The sequence below is a fragment of the Nothobranchius furzeri genome, chromosome 17 (assembly GCF_043380555.1).
Source record: "Nothobranchius furzeri strain GRZ-AD chromosome 17, NfurGRZ-RIMD1, whole genome shotgun sequence".
NCBI classification, from domain to species: Eukaryota; Metazoa; Chordata; class Actinopteri; order Cyprinodontiformes; family Nothobranchiidae; genus Nothobranchius; species Nothobranchius furzeri.
In genome coordinates, this window is record NC_091757.1 from 56639015 (window position 1) to 56660543 (window position 21529).

The window sequence follows — 21529 nt, forward strand, 5'->3', positions numbered from 1 at the left end:
CCGATTACATTCTTACAAATTATGAATTAGAAACGTGCTAAATGATTACATTTGGAGTCTAGCAGAAAGTAAAACTACCATGGAAGACAAAACAACCCGTGTTAAAAACTGAATCAACAGCGCCCCCGTGCGGTCAGAGCAGCGCCGTGCTGGACAGTGACACAGCAGCCGGGGGGGGGGGGGGGGGGCTAAGAGAGCCAAACCGGATCCTTCATGAGGGAAGAGGCCAGGGACAGCCACCCAGCCCCGGCTTCTCCTCTCTCCTCTCATTTGAACTCTAAATTACTGTCCCGGGAGCCCGAGCGGGGGGCTGAGTTTGTGTTCGTAGGATGTCCCGTCATGAAGGTAAGAATAATTGTTAACACCGAGCCAACGGAAGCTCAGAATTAGTGACCAAAAAACGTTGACAGTGCACCGCGAGCTAACTCTAGCTAGCCGACTAGTTCTTATTTTGCGGCTAACACTGGCTATTTGTAGCTGCAGGGTTGCAGTTAAATTGCATGTGTACGTCACCCAAATGCCCGTCATAATAAATGGACCTGCGGTTACTGTTGTGTTATTTTTTCAAACTCCTACTTTAGTCAGCGCTGTCACACAGGCGGAAGACGCTAGTGAATGTTAGCTAAGTGCTAGCTAGCTGTGTAGTAATGTTGTTGACCGTTGACGAGCATGGGGGAGTGCCGAAAATAGGCAACATTAGGGGATAGTGAATGGATGGCGTTGAAAATGTCGTTTTTTTGGGTTGTCTTAACTGGTTTAGCTTCCTCTCGGGTAAAAGTTGGCCTCTCGATTTCAGTTTCGTAAGCTAACAGATTGCAAACAATCTCATCGTCCTTGTCGCCAACCTTGCTGGAGTTGCTTGTTTGTGTTTTAGTAATTATTTGTTTGGCTGCAGAGGTTAGTCGGGCCCTGGGTGGCCTGTCTTCCCCGTTATGTTTGTGTTGTTAACTTTGCTGCTAGTTGTCGAGTTGTTTATCCGCCAGGCCTGAGGAGTAGTTGGTGCTTGGGTTCTGAGTGGAAATATGTGGGACTTAAGACAGTCTAATGTCGCGGCTCACAAGAGACTGCACGTCTGTCACAGTTAGATCTCTAACACGCAGGCTCCCGCTGAGCCACGTGACACATTTTGGATGGACTGGATTGTTTTGATCTGATTTTTCAAGTCCGGTGGATGAGTAAATATTAGCTTGCATCTCTCAGGGAAACCAGATTGCATTCACAAGTGTGCAGTTACCAGTTGAGTTTATTAAAGACTAACAAACTGATCATTAAATAGATTGCATACCCTTTTCTAACCTCTGGTGTTTGATTTTTTCTCCTCCAGGTGTGAGCTGTGATGCTTGTTTAAAAGGAAACTTCAGAGGTCGCCGGTACAAATGTTTAATTTGCTACGACTACGATTTGTGTGCATCATGCTACGAGAGCGGTGCGACAACAACCAGACACACCACAGAACATCCAGTGCAGTGTATATTAACACGAGTTGACTTTGGTAAGTAGTGCTGAGGTGTGCATTGGACTTGTCACGGGCAGATTGAGGTGATGGAAATAAAATATTTGGGAATTTCAGGCTTGCCACAAAGACTTTGGAAATGAACTAAAACTTATTTTGTAAACCAGTCGTTTGGGGTCTCTGAGTTGTCAGAGAAGACCTTTTGCGGCTCACTCGCATATTCAAACATGCTGGATTGATCATCAGAATTATGATCTAATATTTTCTAGACATGAACAAGCTTACGCAAGAGTTCTATGTGTTGTTGGTGTGTGATCTGTCACTCTTGAGCTTTTCATTTTCAGTAGTCTTCTACGTCTGTTACCCATTAGCTTCTGGCAGAAAATAGATGAGGAAAGGCTCTGATTAGAAAAGCTTGACAGATCAAAGTCACACTGAAAATTCACCCGGTACATGACGAGGAAGGATGTTGTTGGTTTAGCGTTCAGGAAACGACGGAGAGCATCTCAGCCACTAGAAGCTAACCATTCGCATTACCAACTCCACCACATGGCAGGACTCCTCCAGGCTTGTTTTATTGGAGATAGCACATCAGCGTTGCAAAGCAAACTGAGTCAGTAGTGAAGTTATGTTGCTGTTTGCCAATCAGAGGCGAGATCTCCGTATATCACAGTGTTTCCCTTACATAGGCGTAGCCGTGGCGGCCCACCACGGCTGAAATCCCAGCGCCACGCCTGCAAGATCCTGTTTTATAGATTTATTTATTTTTCCCCGCTGTTTCCCGAAGAAGCAGCGGGAACTACTCTGTTGATGCTTGTGATCACAGCCGGCAGGCAGCGAGGAGGAGGAGGCAGGGCAGGGTGGTTACAGCTAGGGATGAGCCACGGATAAAGCATTTTTGACGAAAACGAGCATGAAACAAGTAAAACTCGTAAATATCTGTAATCGTACTGAAGGAAAATCCTCATTGGGTAACTGACTGCCTTCACGCTCTGTGATTGGCCAGTCACATGGAGCACCCGCCCCTCCCTACACACAAAACTCTGCTCTGGCCCACACACACACAGACAGTAATGGATCTCTGTGCTTCACTGTTGCTCACGTTTCTTCGGTACTCCCTAGGTTTTCTTCAGCTCGCCTCTTTTTCGGTTGAATATTTAAAGTAACTTCTTTCGTAACGTACGTGGTGCATTTGACAAGACAGAGCTGAAAACGGCTCGTGCTGCGTCGGTCACTGCCTCCGCTCCGGTTGGGTTTTCAAAATTATTTTACCCCCCTCCCCCTCTTTCACACACACCTTAATCAACATTGTTTTGTTTAACTGTGTGTGTGTGTGTGTGTGTGTGTGTGTGTGGGGGGGGGGTGCCAACAACGTTAGGAAAAAATCATTTTAATCAAATAAAAATAAAATGGTTCTAGTATTTCATATTTCCTAGTTCCTACTGCATGAGTTCAGACGCATTCATTCATGCACTTAAATATTAATGTTCAGATTTTATTGAAAAACTTGTTCTGTAATAGTTCCTTTACTACATTTCTAGGAGAAACACTGTCATGATTATTCATGAGTAAAAATCCAAATCTTTTTCGTTTTCTGGCCCCGTCTTCTGCAACTAACTTCTAATTCCTGAAATGGGAGCGCCAGAGCTTTTTTTCCACAGAGAACGAGAAATGATGAATTCATTTCTAGTGGAGACCAGTGCAGATTTATTCAATATTTGTTCTTTAATGTAGAGGAGTAAAACCTTTTAAAGGTCTTTAAAAAGTACTCTGTGTTCCACAGCTAATCGTGTTTATAAAAGTGTAATAACATCGTTTTGAATTCTGTGGCTGCTGGTTTGTTGAATAATCATTTACTTTCAAATTAAGTGTGAAAGAGAAAATTAGGCACCAATCTAAAAGGTATTTACTTATGTAAACTTGATGTTTAGCCATTAATATATATAAAATATATTAAATGCTATTTTCCTGGTTGAACTAAAACCGATAACATTCACTGGATTGTTTCTGGTCTTTTGCACATCTATGGCGTGTTCACAGATGGTTTGCTGTAGGTTTGTAGCGTGAAACAAAGCTAAGCGTACCTGTACTCCCTCTCAGACCTGTACTATGGTGGAGAAGCCTTCTCGGTGGAGCAGCCACAGGCCTTCACTTGTCCCTACTGCGGTCGGATGGGCTACACGGAGAGCTCTCTGCAGGAGCATGTGGCTGCAGAGCACACGGAAACCTCCACAGAAGTGGTGAGTGGGTGCTAAAGTTCACATAAACAAGGCCAACCTGGATCTGATGTCTGCAGAGCAGCTGACTGGTTTTGTTGCATGCACGAGAACTGGGTACATAAAACCAGCGATGGAGAATAACTCGTGCTTTTGTAGGTCTGAAAAATCCTGCAGGTGTTTATTTTCATGTCCTTTTGTTGTTTTAGAGCACAATGGTGCGGCAGCGCTCTGGTTGATGAAAGGTTTAGTTATTACACATGAACAGTAAATGGTGTAATTAGAGTAATGAATAATCTTCGTGCTGTACAACAGTCCAGCCACACAAGCAGGTTTCTGCCGGTCGGTTCTCATCTATGCAGCCGCATTCTGACCAGGAAGTTTAAACACCATGCAAACAAAACTTGGAGCAAAACAAATGGTAAATGGTCTGTATTTGATAAAGCGCCTTCTAGAGTCCTGGAACCCCCCAAGGCGCTTTACAACACAATCAGTCATTCACCCATTCACACACACATTCACACACTGATGGGGATGAGCTACGATGTAGCCACAGCTGCCCTGGGGCGCACTGACAGAGACGAGGCTGCCGAGCACTGGCGCCACCGGTCCCTCCGACCACCACCAGGAGGCAACGTGGGTTAAGTGTCTTGCCCAAGGACACAACGACAGACTGAGCAGGGCTCGAACCTGCAACCTTCGGATTACGGGGCGAGCACTTAACTCCTGTGCCACCGTCGCCCCATAAGAACAAACCAAACTGATGTTGATGTTAATGCAAAGAAGGATTCTCCAGAGAATCAAGAACATGATGGACAACCCTGAGCGTTCTCTTCACAAGACTGTCCGACAACGGAAGAGTGTCTTCAGTCAGAGGCTTCTTCAGTTTGGCTGCAACACTGACCGCTACTGGAGATCCTTCCTGCCAACAGCCATTGTAATATACAACACCTCTTTGATGACTTGATTATTATTATTATTCTGAGCTACTACAGCAATCAGTTTCCCTCTGGGATTAATAAAGTATTTTTGGATTGAACGAGACTGCCGTGACACGAGTTTATATTTGAAAGTGGTTTGAATTTTAAACCAGAGGCAGCTGGATGTTTATTTCTGCTACAGATGATGTTAATAAAGATTTGTTTCATTGCTGCTTTAGATAGGAGAGTTGATGCTAAACGTTTAAGAAGTTACAACAAAGAAAACAAGTCAAATGCTTCAAAATTAAAGAAAAGCTGATTATTGTAGATAAACTCTAGTAGATTTGTTTGCTCTTCTCCTCTAGATCTGCCCCATATGTGCAGCGCTGCCAGGTGGTGACCCGAACCATGTGACCGATGACTTTGCTGCTCATCTCACACTTGAACACAGAGCTCCAAGAGACTTGATATCCTTTTCTAAGAGGAAATGAGCAGCTGCAGGAATTACAGCTCGTTGCAAAGCTTCCGTTGTTTTTTAAACGTGTCATTTTTCCAGTGATCACTTAGTGGCTTTAAATATAAGATAATATAGTATAATTACAGCAGCACTGAATAAGTTTCCTGCTTCTCCCTCCTACTGATTGAAAGCTGAATTACAACAGTCGTAAACAACCCTGCTGTAGCTCGTGCTAACGACAAGCAAACGCTAACATGAGCTAACCGATACTAAATAAGCCACAAAGGGAAAATATCCTCACTGCTAGACAAAAAATATAACTTACAAGACCAGTAACAACAAAGCCAGGTCACCATCAGTCTGATTTCGTAGCCTCCTTCAGCTCCCTCAAACGAGTGTAGGCCACGCCGATGTTCACTCTGGCTTTAGCTTTGCCTCCTAAACATTAGTCTCTTTTACTTTCAGGCGCCGCCATGATGTAACATAAAAAGCTAAATTCTTCTTGTGCTTTTTAAATGATGGTGGGCAAACTGAAAACGCTATCTGCTAGGCAGGTTCATTCTGCTTTCGTCCGACGCCGTGAGATGGGAGGGGAGTGCACATGGTTCGTTCTGCTGCTGTCTGACAGCGGAGGAGGGGTGCGCGGCTCGTTTCGCTGCCGAGCGTTGCCCGTGACTGCGGGGTAGGGGAGTGGATGCTCGGTCTGGCAGAGGACCGAGCGAGGCCTGGCGGCCTGCCAGACTTAAAGAGCGCTGGGGGAAACTGGGTGTGGCTTTAAATTCGGACAGCACAGAAAAGTCTTGTTAAAAAATCATTTTTTTTAATTTCTGCTAGGGAATAGATTCTGTATGAAGAACCAAAATGGAGAAAAAAAATGCAATTTTTGGGTAATTTGGGAAGTTCTGCAGTTCTGGTGGTGAGCTGGATCAGATGGCAGGGGAAGATGCCGCGTAGACCTGGCAGACCCAAACGCATACTGAGGGTCTGCTGGGAACGCCTGACAGAAGAACCTGTTAAGACGGTCTTCAGCTCCCACCTCCGGCAGAGCTTAGACCGCGTCCCGAGAGCAGTGGGGGACATTGACTCCCGAGTGGGCCTTGTTCCATTCTGCGATTGTTGAGGCGGCTGTTGCTAGCTGTGGTCGCAAGGTGGCCGGTGCCAGTCGTGGTGGCAACCCCCGTACCCGCTGGTGGACACCAGAGGTTCGGGGAGCCGTCAGGCTGAAGAAGGAGGCCTACAGGGCATGGCTGGTCTGTGGGTCTCCGGAGGCAGCAGACGGGTACCGGATAGCCAAGCGGGGTGCAGCAGTGGCAGTTGCCGAGGTAAAATCTCGGGCGTGGGAGGAGTTTGGTGAGGCCGTGGAGAAAGACTATCGATCGGCTCCAAAGAGGTTCTGGCAAACTGTCCGGCACCTCAGGAGAGGAAGGCAGCAACTCGCTCACATTGTTTACAGTGGGGATGGGGAGCTGCTGACGTCAACTGGGGCTATAGTCGGATGGTGGAAGGAATACTTTGAGGAGCACCCCAATCCCACCTACGCGCATTCCGAGGAGGAACCAGAGCCGGGAGACCTGGGGATGGACTGTCCAATCTCGGGGGCAGAAGTTGCTGAGGTAGTCAAACAACTACACAGCGGCGGAGCCCCGGGGGCGGATGAGGTTCGTCCTGGGTCTCTCAAGGCTATGGATGTTGTAGGGCTGTCGTGGTTGACGCGTCTCTGCAACATTGCGTGGTCATCGGGGGCAGTTCCTGTGGAGTGGCAGACCGGGGTGGTGGTCCCCATCTTTAAGAAGGGTGACCTGAGGGTGTGTTCCAACTATAGGGGGATCACACTCCTCAGCCTCCCTGGAAAGGTCTACTCCAAGGTACTGGAGAGGAGGGTCCGATCGATAGTTGAATCTCAGATAGAGGAGGAGCAATGTGGTTTTCGTCCTGGCCGTGGAACTGTGGACCAGCTCTATACCCTTGCAAGGGTGATGGAGGGGGCATGGGAGTTTGCCCAACCAATCCACATGTGCTTTGTGGATTTGGAGAAGGCTTATGACCGTGTCCCCAGGGGCACCCTGTGGGGGACGCTCCAGGAGTATGGGGTGGGTGGCTTTCTGTTAAGGGCCATTCAGTCCCTTTACCAGAGGAGCGTGAGTTTGGTCCGCATAGCCGGTAGTAAGTCGGACCTGTTCCCAGTGAGGGTTGGACTCCGCCAGGGCTGCCCTTTATCACCGGTTCTGTTCATCACTTTTATGGACAGAAGTTCTAGGTGCAGCCGTGGTGTGGAGTGTGTTGAGTTTGGTGGCAGGAGAATCTCATCTCTGCTTTTTGCGGATGATGTGGTCCTCCTAGCTTCATCCAGCTCTGACCTTCAGCTCTTGCTGGGTAGGTTCACGGCCGAGTGTGAAGCGGCTGGGATGAGGAGCAGCACCTCCAAATCTGAGACCATGGTTCTCGACCGGAAAAGGGTGGCTTGCCAACTCCGGGTCGGGAGAGAGGTCCTACCTCATTGGAGGAGTTTAAGTATCTCGGGGTCTTGTTCACGAGTGAGGGTAGGAGGGATCGGGAGATCGACAGGCGGATTGGTTCGGCGTCTGCAGTGATGCGGACGCTGAGTCGATCTGTCGTGGTGAAGAGGGAGCTGAGCCAGAAAGCCAGGCTCTCGATTTACCGGTCGATCTACGTCCCAATCCTCACCTATGGTCATGAGCTTTGGGTAATGACCAAAAGAACAAGATCGCGGATACAAGCGGCCCAAATGAGTTTCCTCCGTAGGGTGGCCGGGCTCAGCCTTAGAGATAGGGTGAGGAGCTCGGACATTCGGGAGGGACTCGGAGTAGAACCGCTGCTCCTCCGGATCGAAAGGAGCCAGTTGAGGTGGTTTGGGCATCTGGTCAGGATGCCTCCTGGACGCCTCCCTGGGGAGGTGTTTCGGGCATGTCCTGTCGGCAGGAGGCCCCCGGGTCGACCCAGGACACGTTGGAGAGGTTACATCTCCAATCTGGTCCGGGAACGCCTTGGGGTCCTGCCGGAGGAGCTGGTGGAGGTGGCCGGGGAGAGGACGGTCTGGAGCTCCCTAGTTGGGATGCTGCCCCCGCGACCCGTGACCCGGATAAGCGGAGGAAGACGACGAAGTTCTGCAAACAAAAGGGTGTCTCGTCCTTTTTACGGCGTTCTCACGGACTTTTCTATTGAATGCTGCCTAATTATGTCCTAGAACGCTTCATCCCACTGAGTTAGCATCTAACCTGCCTGATTGTGATGGTTCTGATCTGCAGACCGAAGCAGAAGGAGTTGGTTTGCTTGTGAGGAACCAGCTGAAATACTCCAAGTCTAGAATAGCCTCGGGACTGACGGCAGCAGTCTGGCAGTCTATTTATAGATTACTCTGAACAAATGCTACAGAGAAAACAACAGAGATGAAAATACAGCTGAATCAAACTCAGAGCTTTAGAAGATGTACGCCGCCTGTTTCCTACAGACTCCTGAGAGCGTCGTGCAGATGTGTCTGCAGATGTTCCCAAATCTTAAACCTAGTTCTAGTTTCTCAGAATCTTGGATTTAATTAAGATTTTTGGTAAAACGAGATGAAAACACCACACAGCGGTTCGGGTTTGTTCCTTGACGACAAGCGTTACGACGAGTCCAGCGGGGTGCGGCACGTGAGAAGGATGTTTCACCCCGGTCGTGGTCTGGGGGGGCCACGGGCCCGAAGGTCCAACATGCATTTCACCAGCAGCACCACAGGGGGGCTCTCAACCAGTCAGAGCTCCTCACAGAGCAACTACAGCAGAGAGGCCATGGACCCCATAGCAGGTCTGACACACACACACACACGCACGCGCACACACGCACACACACACACACACACACACGCACACACACACACACACGCACACACACACACACACGCACACACACACACACACACACACACACACACACACACACACACACACACACACGCACACACGCACACACGCACACACACACACGCTCAGCTCATACACACACACACACACACACACACTCTCTCTCTCTCACACACACACACACACACACACACACACACACACACACACACACACACACACACACACACACACACGTTGCTTATATTAAATCTGAAGTAATCAGAATGGGATTCAGTTGCCATGGTAACTGTTTATGCTGTTTGCTCCGGTCAGAGCTTGGTGTTGCGTCCCCTCCAGCGGTGTTCTAGCGAGGGTCTGTGTTCACACCAGCGTCTGTTATGATGTGATGTTTCATACGGGTGCTGCTGGTTCACGTTTCTGATGTTTAGCTCTTAAGTGGCTGATTTTCGGGGTTTAAACGAGTGAATAATCATGTTTGTTTGTGAGCGTTCGTTCGGTGATGATGATGTTGGCATCATCTTTAATCAAAGTCTCGGTTTCCAACGTCAGTCCCGTCTGTTTGTTCCAGAACTTCTGTCGCAGCTGTCGGGCGTGCGGCGCTCGGCGGGGGGCCAGCTGAGCTCGGGTCCTTCTGCCTCGCAGCTCCAACAGCTTCAGATGCAGCTCCAGCTGGAGCGCCAGCAGGCCCAGGTGGCGCGTCAGCAGCTGGAGACGGCACGGAACGCCACGCGGGGCAGCGGCCGGGCCAACGCCATCCTCAACACGAATTCGGCCGCTGCAAACCCCAACCCCAGCGCCAATCACACCACCAACCCCAGCCCGACCGAGCCCAGCACCCAGCAGACTGCTCACAGCTCCCAGTTTCTACTCAGCAGGTAGATGTTTAACATGAGCCTCACCTGTAGGTGGCGCCAACTAGCATCAGAGGGGCTGTAGCTGCCTCCTCCCTACAGGATAAAACTGAGCGGTTAACGATGCTGTGATGTCATCAGGTAAGGCTGCGCTGCTAACCCGTCCACCTGTCTGTCGCAGGCTGAGCGAACCCCGGCTGTCTGAGGCAGAGCGGCAGGCGTGCGAGGCCCAGTGGGCCGACCGGAGCCTGTTCGTGACCGAGCTGCTGCTGTCCACGCTGCTGCCCGACGAGGACGCCTCCACCTTCTCATCCGATGACGAGGACGATTGTCACGCCTCGTTGCGGAACTTCGCCGACTTTGAGGCGATGGGCTGCGTGGAAGTCATGACCTTAGATGTGGCACTGGAGAACCTCAACCTCAAGGAGACGAGTCCCGCTACCAAGACGACAAAAACGACGGCCAAGACGGCGCCAACGAAGAAAGAACCCCCTGCGCCGCCCCTTTGATGACATGGCCCCTCCCTCCCCTGAAAACACCGTTGTGACTAGCTGACTGCTCTGTCGGTCCGACTGCCAATGGATGAGGAGAAGACTGCAGCTGTTTCCGGCTCTTGGTTTGTTTTCTCAGTGATCGTCTTCAGCTGTCGCTCCCCACTCCAGCCCCGTTTTACGTTTGTGTACGTCGGATAAAAGTAGAGACGAGTGAATGTGGCCGCGAGAGAGAAAACGGAAAAAAGACTTTATAAATATATTATAGAAGAGTCTATATGAAAGGAGATGATCAGTCCCACTCGCCCCGCCTTCCCCCTCCAGCCGCGAGCCGCCACACTCACCGACGAAGAGCTCTCCGGTTAAAGCGCGGCTGTGTATTTATAGATGGTTTACCACGACTTTAGCATGAGCTGAAATCACCATGCGCCCATTTTTACCTGCAGTCACCAGGCGAGGGGGGGGGGGGGGTGCTACATCGCTGGCATGTCTCCCACACACACACACACACACACGCACACCTTTACGTCCAGTCTCAACCCCTCCCCTCCCGTTTGTGTGACGTCACCTGTTTGTTGGGGGTCATGTGACCTGCCTTATATCAGCTGTGGGTTTCGAATGGCGTATCCACGTGCGTACACTACAAACCGACACACCTGGGATGAGACGACGACCTCCAACACGAAGAAGCACCGCCCTGCTGCTCCAGCTCCCCGTGGTCTGACGTTAACGTCTCCATCGCTCGTGAAACACAAAGAAAACTCGCAGGAGAGGGCCCATCGTGCTCATTTCATTAAATTTCTCTGAAACAACAAAATAAAGTATCTTTGTGAACCTCCACTGGTAACTGAAGAAATGCAATGTATGTTTTTTGGCTTCATCAGACGAGCCAAACGACAGGGTGACCTTTCAGTTCGGAGGACAATAAAAGTGTTTTGGATGGAAATGAACTAACCCAGTCCTGCTCTCCGCTGTGTTTTTATTTTTCTGTAGCCAACTCCTCGCTGGCTAGCGTGTAGAAGCGACTTCAGTCTCGTTAACCTGAAGCACGTCCTCGTTTCTAACCGTTGGAGCGAGCTCCTACATCAGCACAGCTGCAAATAACCCGAAAAATCAGTGTAAACCTCTTGTTTTGAGTTTGCATCGGTCTGAATCCTGATGGGATCCATTATGTTGGGAAGGAGCTTCATAAACACCTGAAGGGCTTTCTGGTGCCAGTTATGATGAAACGACTAAATGCCACCTCCCGCGTACGAGCAGGGCCTGTTATTAAACCTTTAGAGGGCGCCGGGCTGCAGGAAGGTCACGGTTTCTGCTGCTTGGTGGTTTCTGATTTATCCCACGCGTAATGAAAACCGCCGTCCTGCTGAACCTCAAGCTGTGTGCCGGCATCAATCCAGCAGCTTTTTATTGTTGCTAAAGAGACGTTTTAAATGAAAGCCAGCAGAAACGCCGGTGGGAACGTAAGAGTTGAGTCTGAATTATCGGAGCCCTAAAACCTGGAAATAAATTCACTCAAGACTTTATAGAGAGCAGAAAGTGAAGTGGTCGGGTTTTACGGACCCATCGGGCTGGTGCCGCCACAGCAGGCCCGTCCAAAAGACGGCCGAGTGCATTTCTAGTGTAGCAGGCCGTGCATAATCACTTTTTATACGAGAACTTTTTGTACAAATATAGAAAAATAAACTAATTTTAATTCTAAAAAGAAAAATGTTGCTTTTCATAACCAGTAAGACCTTTAAAATGATGTTGGCCCTCGTCTTGAAAAGATTGGAGATGTGTGTTCTAAAGGAATAATAAAGGTGACATTTTCACTTAAAACACGGATTAAAACCAACAGTATTATGGTTTGTATGCAGAGCAAATCAGATTTTTGTCCTTTCATCTTGCTGATAAAACGAATGATTTTCAGTTGTAGCGAAACTATTAAAATGTCTTTTTTGCGAAGACTAAACCAACGCAAACTTCATTTATTGAATAAATTATAATTTATTTAGTAAAAAAACACAAATCTTTAAAAGTATTCAAAATGAAAATAAAAACATGTTTCTGGCTAACTGGATATGGACTGTGTTTGTATAGAGCCTTCTTAACCCCCCAAGGCTCTTTGCATCACAGGCATTCAGACGCCGGTGATGAGCTACAATGTAGCCGCAGCTGCTCTGACAGATGTGAGGTGCCACCAGTCCCTTCAGCAACCACCACCAGCCAGAGTGGGTTAAGTATCGTGCCCAAGGACACAACAGCAGCATTCTCTGGTGGGAACCGGGATCAAACCTGCAACCTTCCGATTCCTCCACCTCCTGCTTTCCCACCCATTTATGCTTTAATCGGTTTCTAAAATGACAAATATATATATATATATATATATATATATATATATATATATATATATATATATATATATATATATATACATATACAATTTACTAAATTCTCCTCTTGCATGAAGTAAATTTAGTGAAAAATCTAAATGATCAACATTCAGCCAAAATAAGACGCCACTCCAAAGGTTTTGGGTATTCTTTGTAATTTTAATTCCCATAATTGTTTAAATGTGACATTTTTTCCCCACTAAAAACCTTAAATAAAACATTACAGTACGATATATGCAAATCAGAGGAGCTGTAGGGTTTTGTAGAAGCAGGCTACAGTTTCTTTTGAGACATTTTATTATTTTTTGTTTTCATGGACTGGACAGTAAAGTAGCAGGAACAGTAAAAAGACATCACGGAGCTGTAAAGCCTGCAGGCCGGCCAGGGAGCGCATCCCAACACAAAAACAACCATTAAAACCATCTTATCACAAAGAGAGGACAGCCATCACCTTGGGATGGAGAAAAGCTCTCCACTGCTGAGGTGAGCGCTGCCTGCACAGACAAGAGGGGGCGCTACTACACCAGTGCAGCAGTGTAGCACCATGGTAACATTCAGGGAGAGGAATGGTACATTCTGTAAAATGGTTCTGATGCAGCAGGAGTACAGAAACTCCCTCAACGACAATTTACAACGATTTATTCCGAAGGTCTGCCTCACTCCACGGGGAGGAAAGGGCTGAACTGCGCCCTCTGGTGGCTGAGATCACAATTATTCACTTTTTATAAATTGTTTTCCATTAAACTCAACATTAGAGCAGCAAATGGCTCCTTTAAGAGTGCAGTTGGGTTTGTTGAAATTGTGCTTTTCTGGCTCAGTCAGGAATAAAATATTCTATACAGGTGAGTGGCTTTGTTTAAGCGCCGCCTGCTGTTCAGATAATGCATCTGAAATACATTTAGAATAGTTTTAAAATCAAATCAACTGATTTTTTTCTACTTTCAAGTAAAACTGGTGGCTGAATATATTTCCATTGTGGTTTGTTTAAAAATAAAAATAAATGAAAGCTACCAGAGCACGATTTTCACTTTTTCCTCCCCATCTCGAGCGATGCGCCTCTTTCTGGCCAATCAGGACAAAGAATGAAAGGCGGGAAAATGACAGATGAATAAAAAGATGCACCGTGAGTCACACAGACGACTTGCCTTTATGCTCAAACCAATTTCACCCTTTAACAGGTTTTTATTCTCTTCATCGAGGCTGCAGGGGTTTTAGTGTCGCGTCTGCAGGATGAGAAAAGGCGCAGTTGTGCGTTTATTCTAGCCGAATGACTCCTTCCATTGACTCAACAAAACATTTGATCTGTTCCACTCTTTTGGAGTTTTTAAAACAGACAAAACTGATTAAAGCTGACTCATTTATACAGAAAGTACAGATTTAGTGACATCAGGCTTGTTTACAGCTTTCAGGGAGTCAATGGGAAAGGAAAACCTGCGTTTTTAGGGGTCACCGTTAGGTGAAGTAATAAAATGCACTTCCGCTGAAACACCTTGCAACAGGTAACAAGAGTAAAATATGGATGTGAGCATGGAAGCCATGTGCGTCCCTCTGCGTAACGAGCAGTCTGGCGAGGAAAAGGTCACGAGCTGCAAGAGACTTCGGCTGCCAAAAGCACGAGGAACCAAACGCTCTCACGCTCTGATTTATTTTCTGTTTTTTTCCAATTAAAATGACAACAAACGGCTGCTTGTTTTATATCAACGAGCAGTAAAACCTCCCTCCTCCCGCAGCTCATGATCACAGCAGCAGGGAAACAAAATTACAAAGTGTTTTCGTCTAAAGTTCAAAAATAAAAACAAGTCATTTCTAAATCTCATCTACCGGTTACCGACACGTCAAATCTACACGTCAGAGAGGCGCCGGGCTGGGGGAGGGGCGCGTCCTAGCAGCGCCCCAGCTGCTCCACCGAGCCCCGCGGCGGCATCTCCTCTCAAAGTGTCTGGAAGCTCACGCAGGTTAAAACTCAGATTTGGTAGAAAAATATATAGTTTTGATGAATTTTCTCTAGTTATTTTTTTCCATCGGTGAATTGCACCCAAACACGTAGTGTTAGCACATCGTAGTAGCAGTGTAAAGTGACAGGGATCATAATTAGCACTACTACTACCACAGGAACAGCAAAAACAACACACACACACGCACGCGCGCACACACACTCACTCACACACACACACACAGTTTCGTTCTCTCTAGACACTTCTGGTTATTTTTTCTCTCCTTGCACTTAAAAATTTGCGGTTAACCGTTTCGTCTTTCATTGGCATCATTAGGCAACCGTTATTTTCTTAGTTTTTTACAGATACTCTACATTATGGTAACAATGTAAACACCACGGTACTTAATTATCTTACTGTATCTGCACAAAGTAAAACACACGTTACAAGGCATGTTGCTACGTAAGCATAGATTTGTTCATGAAGGGGGGAAAAAAGAGGAAACACCACAAGAACAAAAGGACTCCCAACAGCTGGCATTGAATTTGTTCAAATAATAATAAAAAAGACTTTGTTCAACCTCGGGTCACGTGACCCCGTTTAAAAGCTGGTGATGATCAGTTTCTATGCAACAATAACTCCATCTTCAGGACAAAAATGATATTTGGTGATACGAGGAGACCCAAACACCAAGACTTAGCTTGATTCAGAAGATGATTCTGTTTCTGCTCACCAGCCAGACGTTTGGGTGTTTGAGTTGACACGACGACTCTCCAACAAGAACAGGCTTCGCCGCTTGTCACCTGATAGGTAAGTTAGGGCTTAGAAAGGCCCTGGAGTCATGCGTGGAGTAGCTTTTGATATGAAAAAGTGACTATGTATGAAAACAAAGGCATACAGCTGATGACGTGTGATAAAACACTCTATGGGACATCGTCAGTTTGCATTCGTACGCCTCTGCTCAGCTTAAGTGTTTTGGCATCGGCTGCACCGTGGATACACCATCTCCTGGTTTTTTTGGCAAGAATCTGCTTTGAGAAGAGGTGCGTCTCTTCCATTCATTAAAGGGATAGCACAGATCTTTAAAAGTAGGGATAGCTATGAACATTTAACCTGAAGTAGATGGCTTTTTAAAACAACCTCAGTTTGGAGAAAAAGAGATTAAGCTGATGAGCTAATGGCTAATGCATGTGAGGCTAAAACCCAAGTGGAGTAACTGCAGACTTACAACAGATCACAAAGATTTCAAGGCAGATAATGCAAAGAAAATTAATATTTATATAAAATTTTGTTGGAGCAATAACTAGCAGCAGCAGCTAGGGGTGTCTAATGTAGCAGCTGTGCTGTCTCTGACCTGCTTTCCGATGTAAATCAATAATGTAACGGAGACGGAGAAAAGCTGGTTTTACACGTCATGAGCTTAGACAAACCACCTTAAATCTACACGTCTAAACCCACTTCAGTGTCGCCAAATTCAAAAATGGTGACGGTAATGCTAACCACAGGACAATGCTATCCCAAGCTACAGCTAATGCTATCCTGAGCTACTGCGGACGCAAGCCCAAACTACTGCCAACGCTATCACGAGCTACTGCTGATGCTAGCCCAAAATACTGCCAATGCTATCACGAGCTACTGCTGACGCTAGCCCAAACTACTGCCAATGCTATCACGAGCTACTGCTGATGCTAGCCCAAACTACTGCTCATGCTATCATGAGCTACTGCCGACGCTAGCCCAAACTACTGCTAATGCTATCCTGAGCTACTGCTGACGCTAGCCCAAACTACTGCTAATGCTATCCTGAGCTACTGCTGACGCTAGCCCAAGCTACGGCTAATGTCCTTGTTGGACGAGAGGAAAAAACACAAGAATGTTGGAACACCACTCACGTTCATGTACTCGGGATTATCCAGACTAAACTAATGCCAGATAGATCCATAGCTTGTCATCCTTGTCACTTTGTCCCTCATACGTCCACAATGTCTACCCCATTTGTGCCAGGCTCCTGGGGCATTTTGGGCACCAAAAATTTTCACATGCTATATAGAGGCTCAAATAACAGTTTCCAATTGTGTTTCTACGATAAGTAAATATTTCAAGCAGGAACATCATATTTTTGCCAGATTTAGTGGTTAATCTGGTACAAACATTCTGATGATCCAGCTAACTTGTCCCTAGCAGCACCAGAATACTGCTAGCTACTATTATTCACACTAGCTATGAGAAAAATGTACCTAAATAATTGTGTAAATGGTGTAATTTTAACAACGTCTGCAATATCCTCTATGAAATTTTTCAGATTAAAAGATGTTTCACGACTGCTGTAATCCACGTTTGTCATTGCTCCATTCCAGCTAGGCGTTATCTCACCAATCCTGACAGGATTAACGCTTATTTCTCCAAACTGAGGTCACTCAAATAGCTATGTGTGACATCCAAAAGGTTAAATATCCACAGCATTTAAAAAGAACCCCACTTCAACAGATCAGAAGATCCTTTCAACGGAAAACTCACTTTTTTTTACACGTTTCAGTCGATGATGTTGAAATGACTGATGCAATAAAAAGAAAAGGGAACTGAAAAAGTTTCCAAACAACCAAAAAATCCTCCTGCCAGGTGGCTCTTTTTCACTCTGAGCCACAAAACCAATTAAATAATTAGATGGTGATGAGGTGAAAGGCCCCACCCACCATTTCCGTCACAACACTGAAAACAAGCCCCCACTCCCGCTCCTAAACTTCTTACGGACAGTATTTACAGTACAAATTACAGTATAATACATCATTTAAAAATATGAGATTCTTCTCTAAAAACATACAGGAGCTCTTGAGAAAAATCAATGTTTTAGTAAATTAGGTTTCTATGGTAACGTGGAAAATAAAAATAAGCCTAACTTGCACCGCCATCTTGTTTTTTGAGGCATCCTTTCCTTTTGGCCCTGGTTGTACTTGTTGACAGTGAGATGGCGGATGGGTTGGTTGACCACACACACATCTGTCTCATTTTACGCTAAAGCAAGCCGCAATACAACAAATCACAGCCGATCCACTCAGAACGATATGTACACGTTTGATTTGGAGGCGTTTCGCCGACGAAACGCCCTCGGGTGTCTGCGGAGACTAAAACAGACATACTGTTAGTCTTTTCTATAGGTTGTCGGTGTTTTTTTTAAATCATGACTTTCTGTTTAACCGAGGCTGAAAATAACCACCACTGTTTGGTCAGCCGTCGTAAACCTTAGTAAAATAACGTATTAGTTCCAGATATAATCCACACCTTTCAAAGTAAAAGAATAAATATAAACTGATTGGAAACTCAAATGAGTCGAGAAGATCAGCATGGGAACCAACCCTCCTCCCACCCACAGTACAAACAAAGTCCGTTTGTAAACCTTCTCCTTCACCCTTCCTCACTTCCACATCTTCATCCCCTCTTTTTCTAAAAACCCAGGCTCTGACTTCCACCCATGTTTTCCTCCTTCCTTCCTGGCTCACCCCTCCCAGCTGTGAGCCCTCAGACGAAGGGCAGGATGCCGTAGACGAACAGCGCCATGACGGCGGCGCTGAACAGCCCGGCCACAGGCACGGTGACGAACCAGGCCAGGAAGATGTTCCTGAAGAGGCGCCAGTCCACGGCTTTCTGGGAGCGGATCCAGCCCACGGCCACGACTGAGCCCACCTGGAGGTCGCGGCCGGACAGAGGGAACAAATCAGCAGCAGAACAGAACAAAAGGTTCAGAGTGAAGAGCTGCGGGCTGTTCGTGCTTTCCTCAAGGAAGCTAAGCTCCTTAAAGCTCATAAGCCAGTACAAAACTTAAGTGTCTCTGCAGCTTCTGCATGAACAATTCTGCTGATTTTGATATTTAGTTGAACCTTTACAGCAGCTAATATAAAAACAACCCCACTTAATGCGTGGTTGCTTCTTAAATGCAGCAAAATAGTCAAATTAAAAATGTGTTTCATAATAATTAGCAGATAATGTGACTTTTGCAGCTAAACAGAAAAGCCCGTGCAGCCGTCAGCTCCTCACGCGTCAGATTCAAACGTCTGTTAGTAGATAGTGAAGGTTAACCCTGACTAGTTTGAGTTTCTCATGTGAAAGTCTGAAATTGGCAGGTCTGGTGTATAAAAACGCTCTCAACACTAAATGACTCGCTTCTATGAATGCAAATGTCAGACTTTCACTGCACTTTTACTCGTTTTCATACGAGGACAGCAAAAAGCAGAATAACAAACGGAATTAATCAAAAGGATAAAAAATGATAACAGATTTGAACCACGTCAGAGAGCTGGAGCTACATGTGCAGTGGCTTGTTTGCAGCTGTTTGTGATCTGACAGTTGGAGACGAGTCAAACCGCGGTCGTCTGCAGAAACCCGACCCAACGCGCTTGTAGCTGAAAGGTCAGCCTCACTTGGAGCAACCTGAGTGACCCCACGAGTAAAATCCACCACAATAAAAATGATTCATTAGACAAAATGTCCCAGGAAGCTAAGTTCCCGATGCTTTTTGAGATCAAAAATTAGTTTTCTAATAGTTTGCATGAAGTAAGGTGAGTGTTCCTGCTTCCAAGTGACTGCACATGAAGATTTCTCCGCTCACACACGCTGACTGGGCTTCGATTTAACCTCCAGCAAAGTTAAAACCATAGAAATAAGCCCACAGAAAGATAATCATTCAAACCTGAGAAAACCAAATCAATGCCCATCTCATTTTCACACACACACACACACACACACACACACACACACACACACACACACACACACACACACACACACACACACACACACACACACACACACACACACACACACACACACACACACACACCCTGGAGATGCTGGGATGCTGTTGGGTACTTTCATTTTAAAATCTAGAACCAATCAGCCTAAAAGTGTCTTTAACCCAAAAACATCGGGACATCTCCAAACCCAAACGGTGGATGAATGAAATCACAACCCCAACTGTAACCTAGAACCGTCAGTAGATTAGGTGGGATGATGAAGAAGCTGATTATCCAGTTTTAGGGAAGATGGCGGTGATGCTTAGACAAACTGATCACCAGTAATTGAAACACCAGTTTTGAATCTTCAGCAGCTTTCCTTCACTGGACTTCAAAATAAAAGTCCTAATGCATTTCTGTTTTTACTCGTTTTAAAGCCAGCGTGTCCTGATGACAAATTATAAACCCCGATAAGGGGGATTTCCTAAAATGAGTAAGATATTTGCTAGGGTTCCTATTTAAAGGTGCATTATGTAGGAATGAAGTAAGAATGACATCCTGCGGTCAAATTTGCGTAAGAAAAACACGAGTCACTTTATCACTCGTACTAACCCGTTGGATGTGAAGTTACGCCAATCATGGGACCGCGCCCTTTGCCATGACGGTTGACAGAAAGACCTTTTACACACATTGAAACTCTTGTGAAGCTATCCTAACAAGCCAGTTTGTAGTCTTTTATTGCTTTGATTTCATTTTACTTCATTTACAATAATATGGATTACATGTCTTAAAGGTACATTATTTATTTGGTATGAGTGTTGATGTTAACTGATATCTTTTCTCATCCCGGTGTGAGCAGCATCTGAACCCGATGACCCCGCCAGTGACAAAAACTGGTAGGGATTGAGACTTTATTTATTTATTAATTTATTTTTATCAGCTCCGGTGTAACGTGAAACGCTGTTTATCACATAAAGTTAGAAATCCAGCAGCGTAAATTCTTGTTGGCAACTTGTTTTCATCGTTGAGCAGCAGCAGGGAGAACGTAAGCTAACGCTTGTAAGCTAACGCTTAACTTGTGTAAAAACCGTTCTCTCCGAGCTCCATGTAGGTGTGCTAAATCTTCCCACAGGTGAACTGGGCTTGAGCCAGTAGAAGCCAGATCAAAACAAACTACCTCAGTCGCCATTTTTCCTCTTTGTTCAACATTCCTGTAATTCACTGTTGCCCCACCGTGGTGCGCCACCTCGTCTGATAACTGAACTGGGCTTGAACTAGTTGAATGATACTAAATATCGCAAAAAATGATGTCAACAACCAAAAAACTATCTCAGGCACTACTTTTTCCTTTGTTTAGTACTCATGTCACTCACTGTTAGGGTTGGGTACCTTTGACATTTGAATCGATTCGGTACGAATTCCCGGTACCTAGGAATCGATACCGGTACTTAACGGTACCAGTTTTAGATACTTTTGAGTGTTTAATATTTTAATTCTCTTTTATAATTAAATATATATTTTTCTCAATATATAACCATATTTGATAAATATCACGATAAATAACATACAACTGTTTGTATTTTAACATCGTCCTTGTAGTTTTATAAGCTGATAATTAAACTGAAGCAAACATCTTTACTGTGAACTAAATTTATTGTGTATCTTCATTCCTTTTGCCGTCTTTTTTCATTTGATTTTTCCTACTGGGAAGTTAGAATTTCCGAGGAGAAAGCGAACGCACCATTAGCTGATAACAATGGTGGCAATGGAAGCTAACATATCAAGCTAACGTTATCTTAAACAGTTTATTTAGCTGCTGGAGCAGATTAAAACGATGATGCCTCACACTTAAATCGTTGTCGCTGGTTTCATCTTCACCCAATCACTCGTCGCATTTAGTAAAGTGAAGCCAAACTTTAGAGGGCGTTCATGTTCTCCCAGTCGGAAATTCGGAGTTCCGAGGAGAAAGCGAACGCACCATTAGCAGAACGGAAGCTAACATATCAAGCTAACGTTATCTTAAACATTTTATTTACCTACCGGAGCAGATTAAGACGAGGATGACTCACTTAGATCCTTGTCGCTGGTTTCATCATCACCCAGTTACCCATCACATTTAGTGAAGTGGACCCAAGCTTTAGCGTGCGTTCTTTCTACCGTGCTGCTCTGTTTACAACTCGCCCGCAGCGACCGACGACGTAACGCTCTTGCGCATGCGCAGCTGTCTAGGCAAGTTCTCGTT

General features: G+C 45.9%; 2 protein-coding genes across 9 annotated transcripts in view; one reads left to right on the forward strand and one right to left on the reverse strand.

Annotated features, from left to right (window-relative positions):
* Nucleotides 1-198: 198 nt before the first annotated feature.
* Nucleotides 199-10487, forward strand: LOC107394297 (E3 ubiquitin-protein ligase KCMF1). Its single transcript, XM_054731664.2, has 7 exons — nt 199-345; nt 1325-1492; nt 3554-3693; nt 4955-5056; nt 8673-8850; nt 9478-9784; nt 9942-10487. The coding sequence occupies exons 1-7, from the start codon at nt 330-332 to the stop codon at nt 10267-10269; spliced, it is 1239 nt and encodes a 412-aa protein (XP_054587639.2). The 5' UTR covers nt 199-329; the 3' UTR covers nt 10270-10487.
* Nucleotides 10488-12764: 2277 nt separating this feature from the next.
* slc20a2 (solute carrier family 20 member 2) overlaps nt 12765-21529 on the reverse strand; it is a 62913-nt gene continuing 54148 nt past the window's right edge. For 7 of the 8 annotated variants that reach the window (XM_015973187.3, XM_015973185.3, XM_015973188.3 and 4 more), the window contains exon 11: nt 12765-18241. In XM_015973187.3, coding sequence (XP_015828673.1) covers nt 18077-18241 — 165 coding nt within the window. In that variant the 3' untranslated portion in view covers nt 12765-18076. The remainder of the gene's footprint in view (nt 18242-21529) is intronic. The other variant, XR_011517029.1, reaches the window with a different exon arrangement.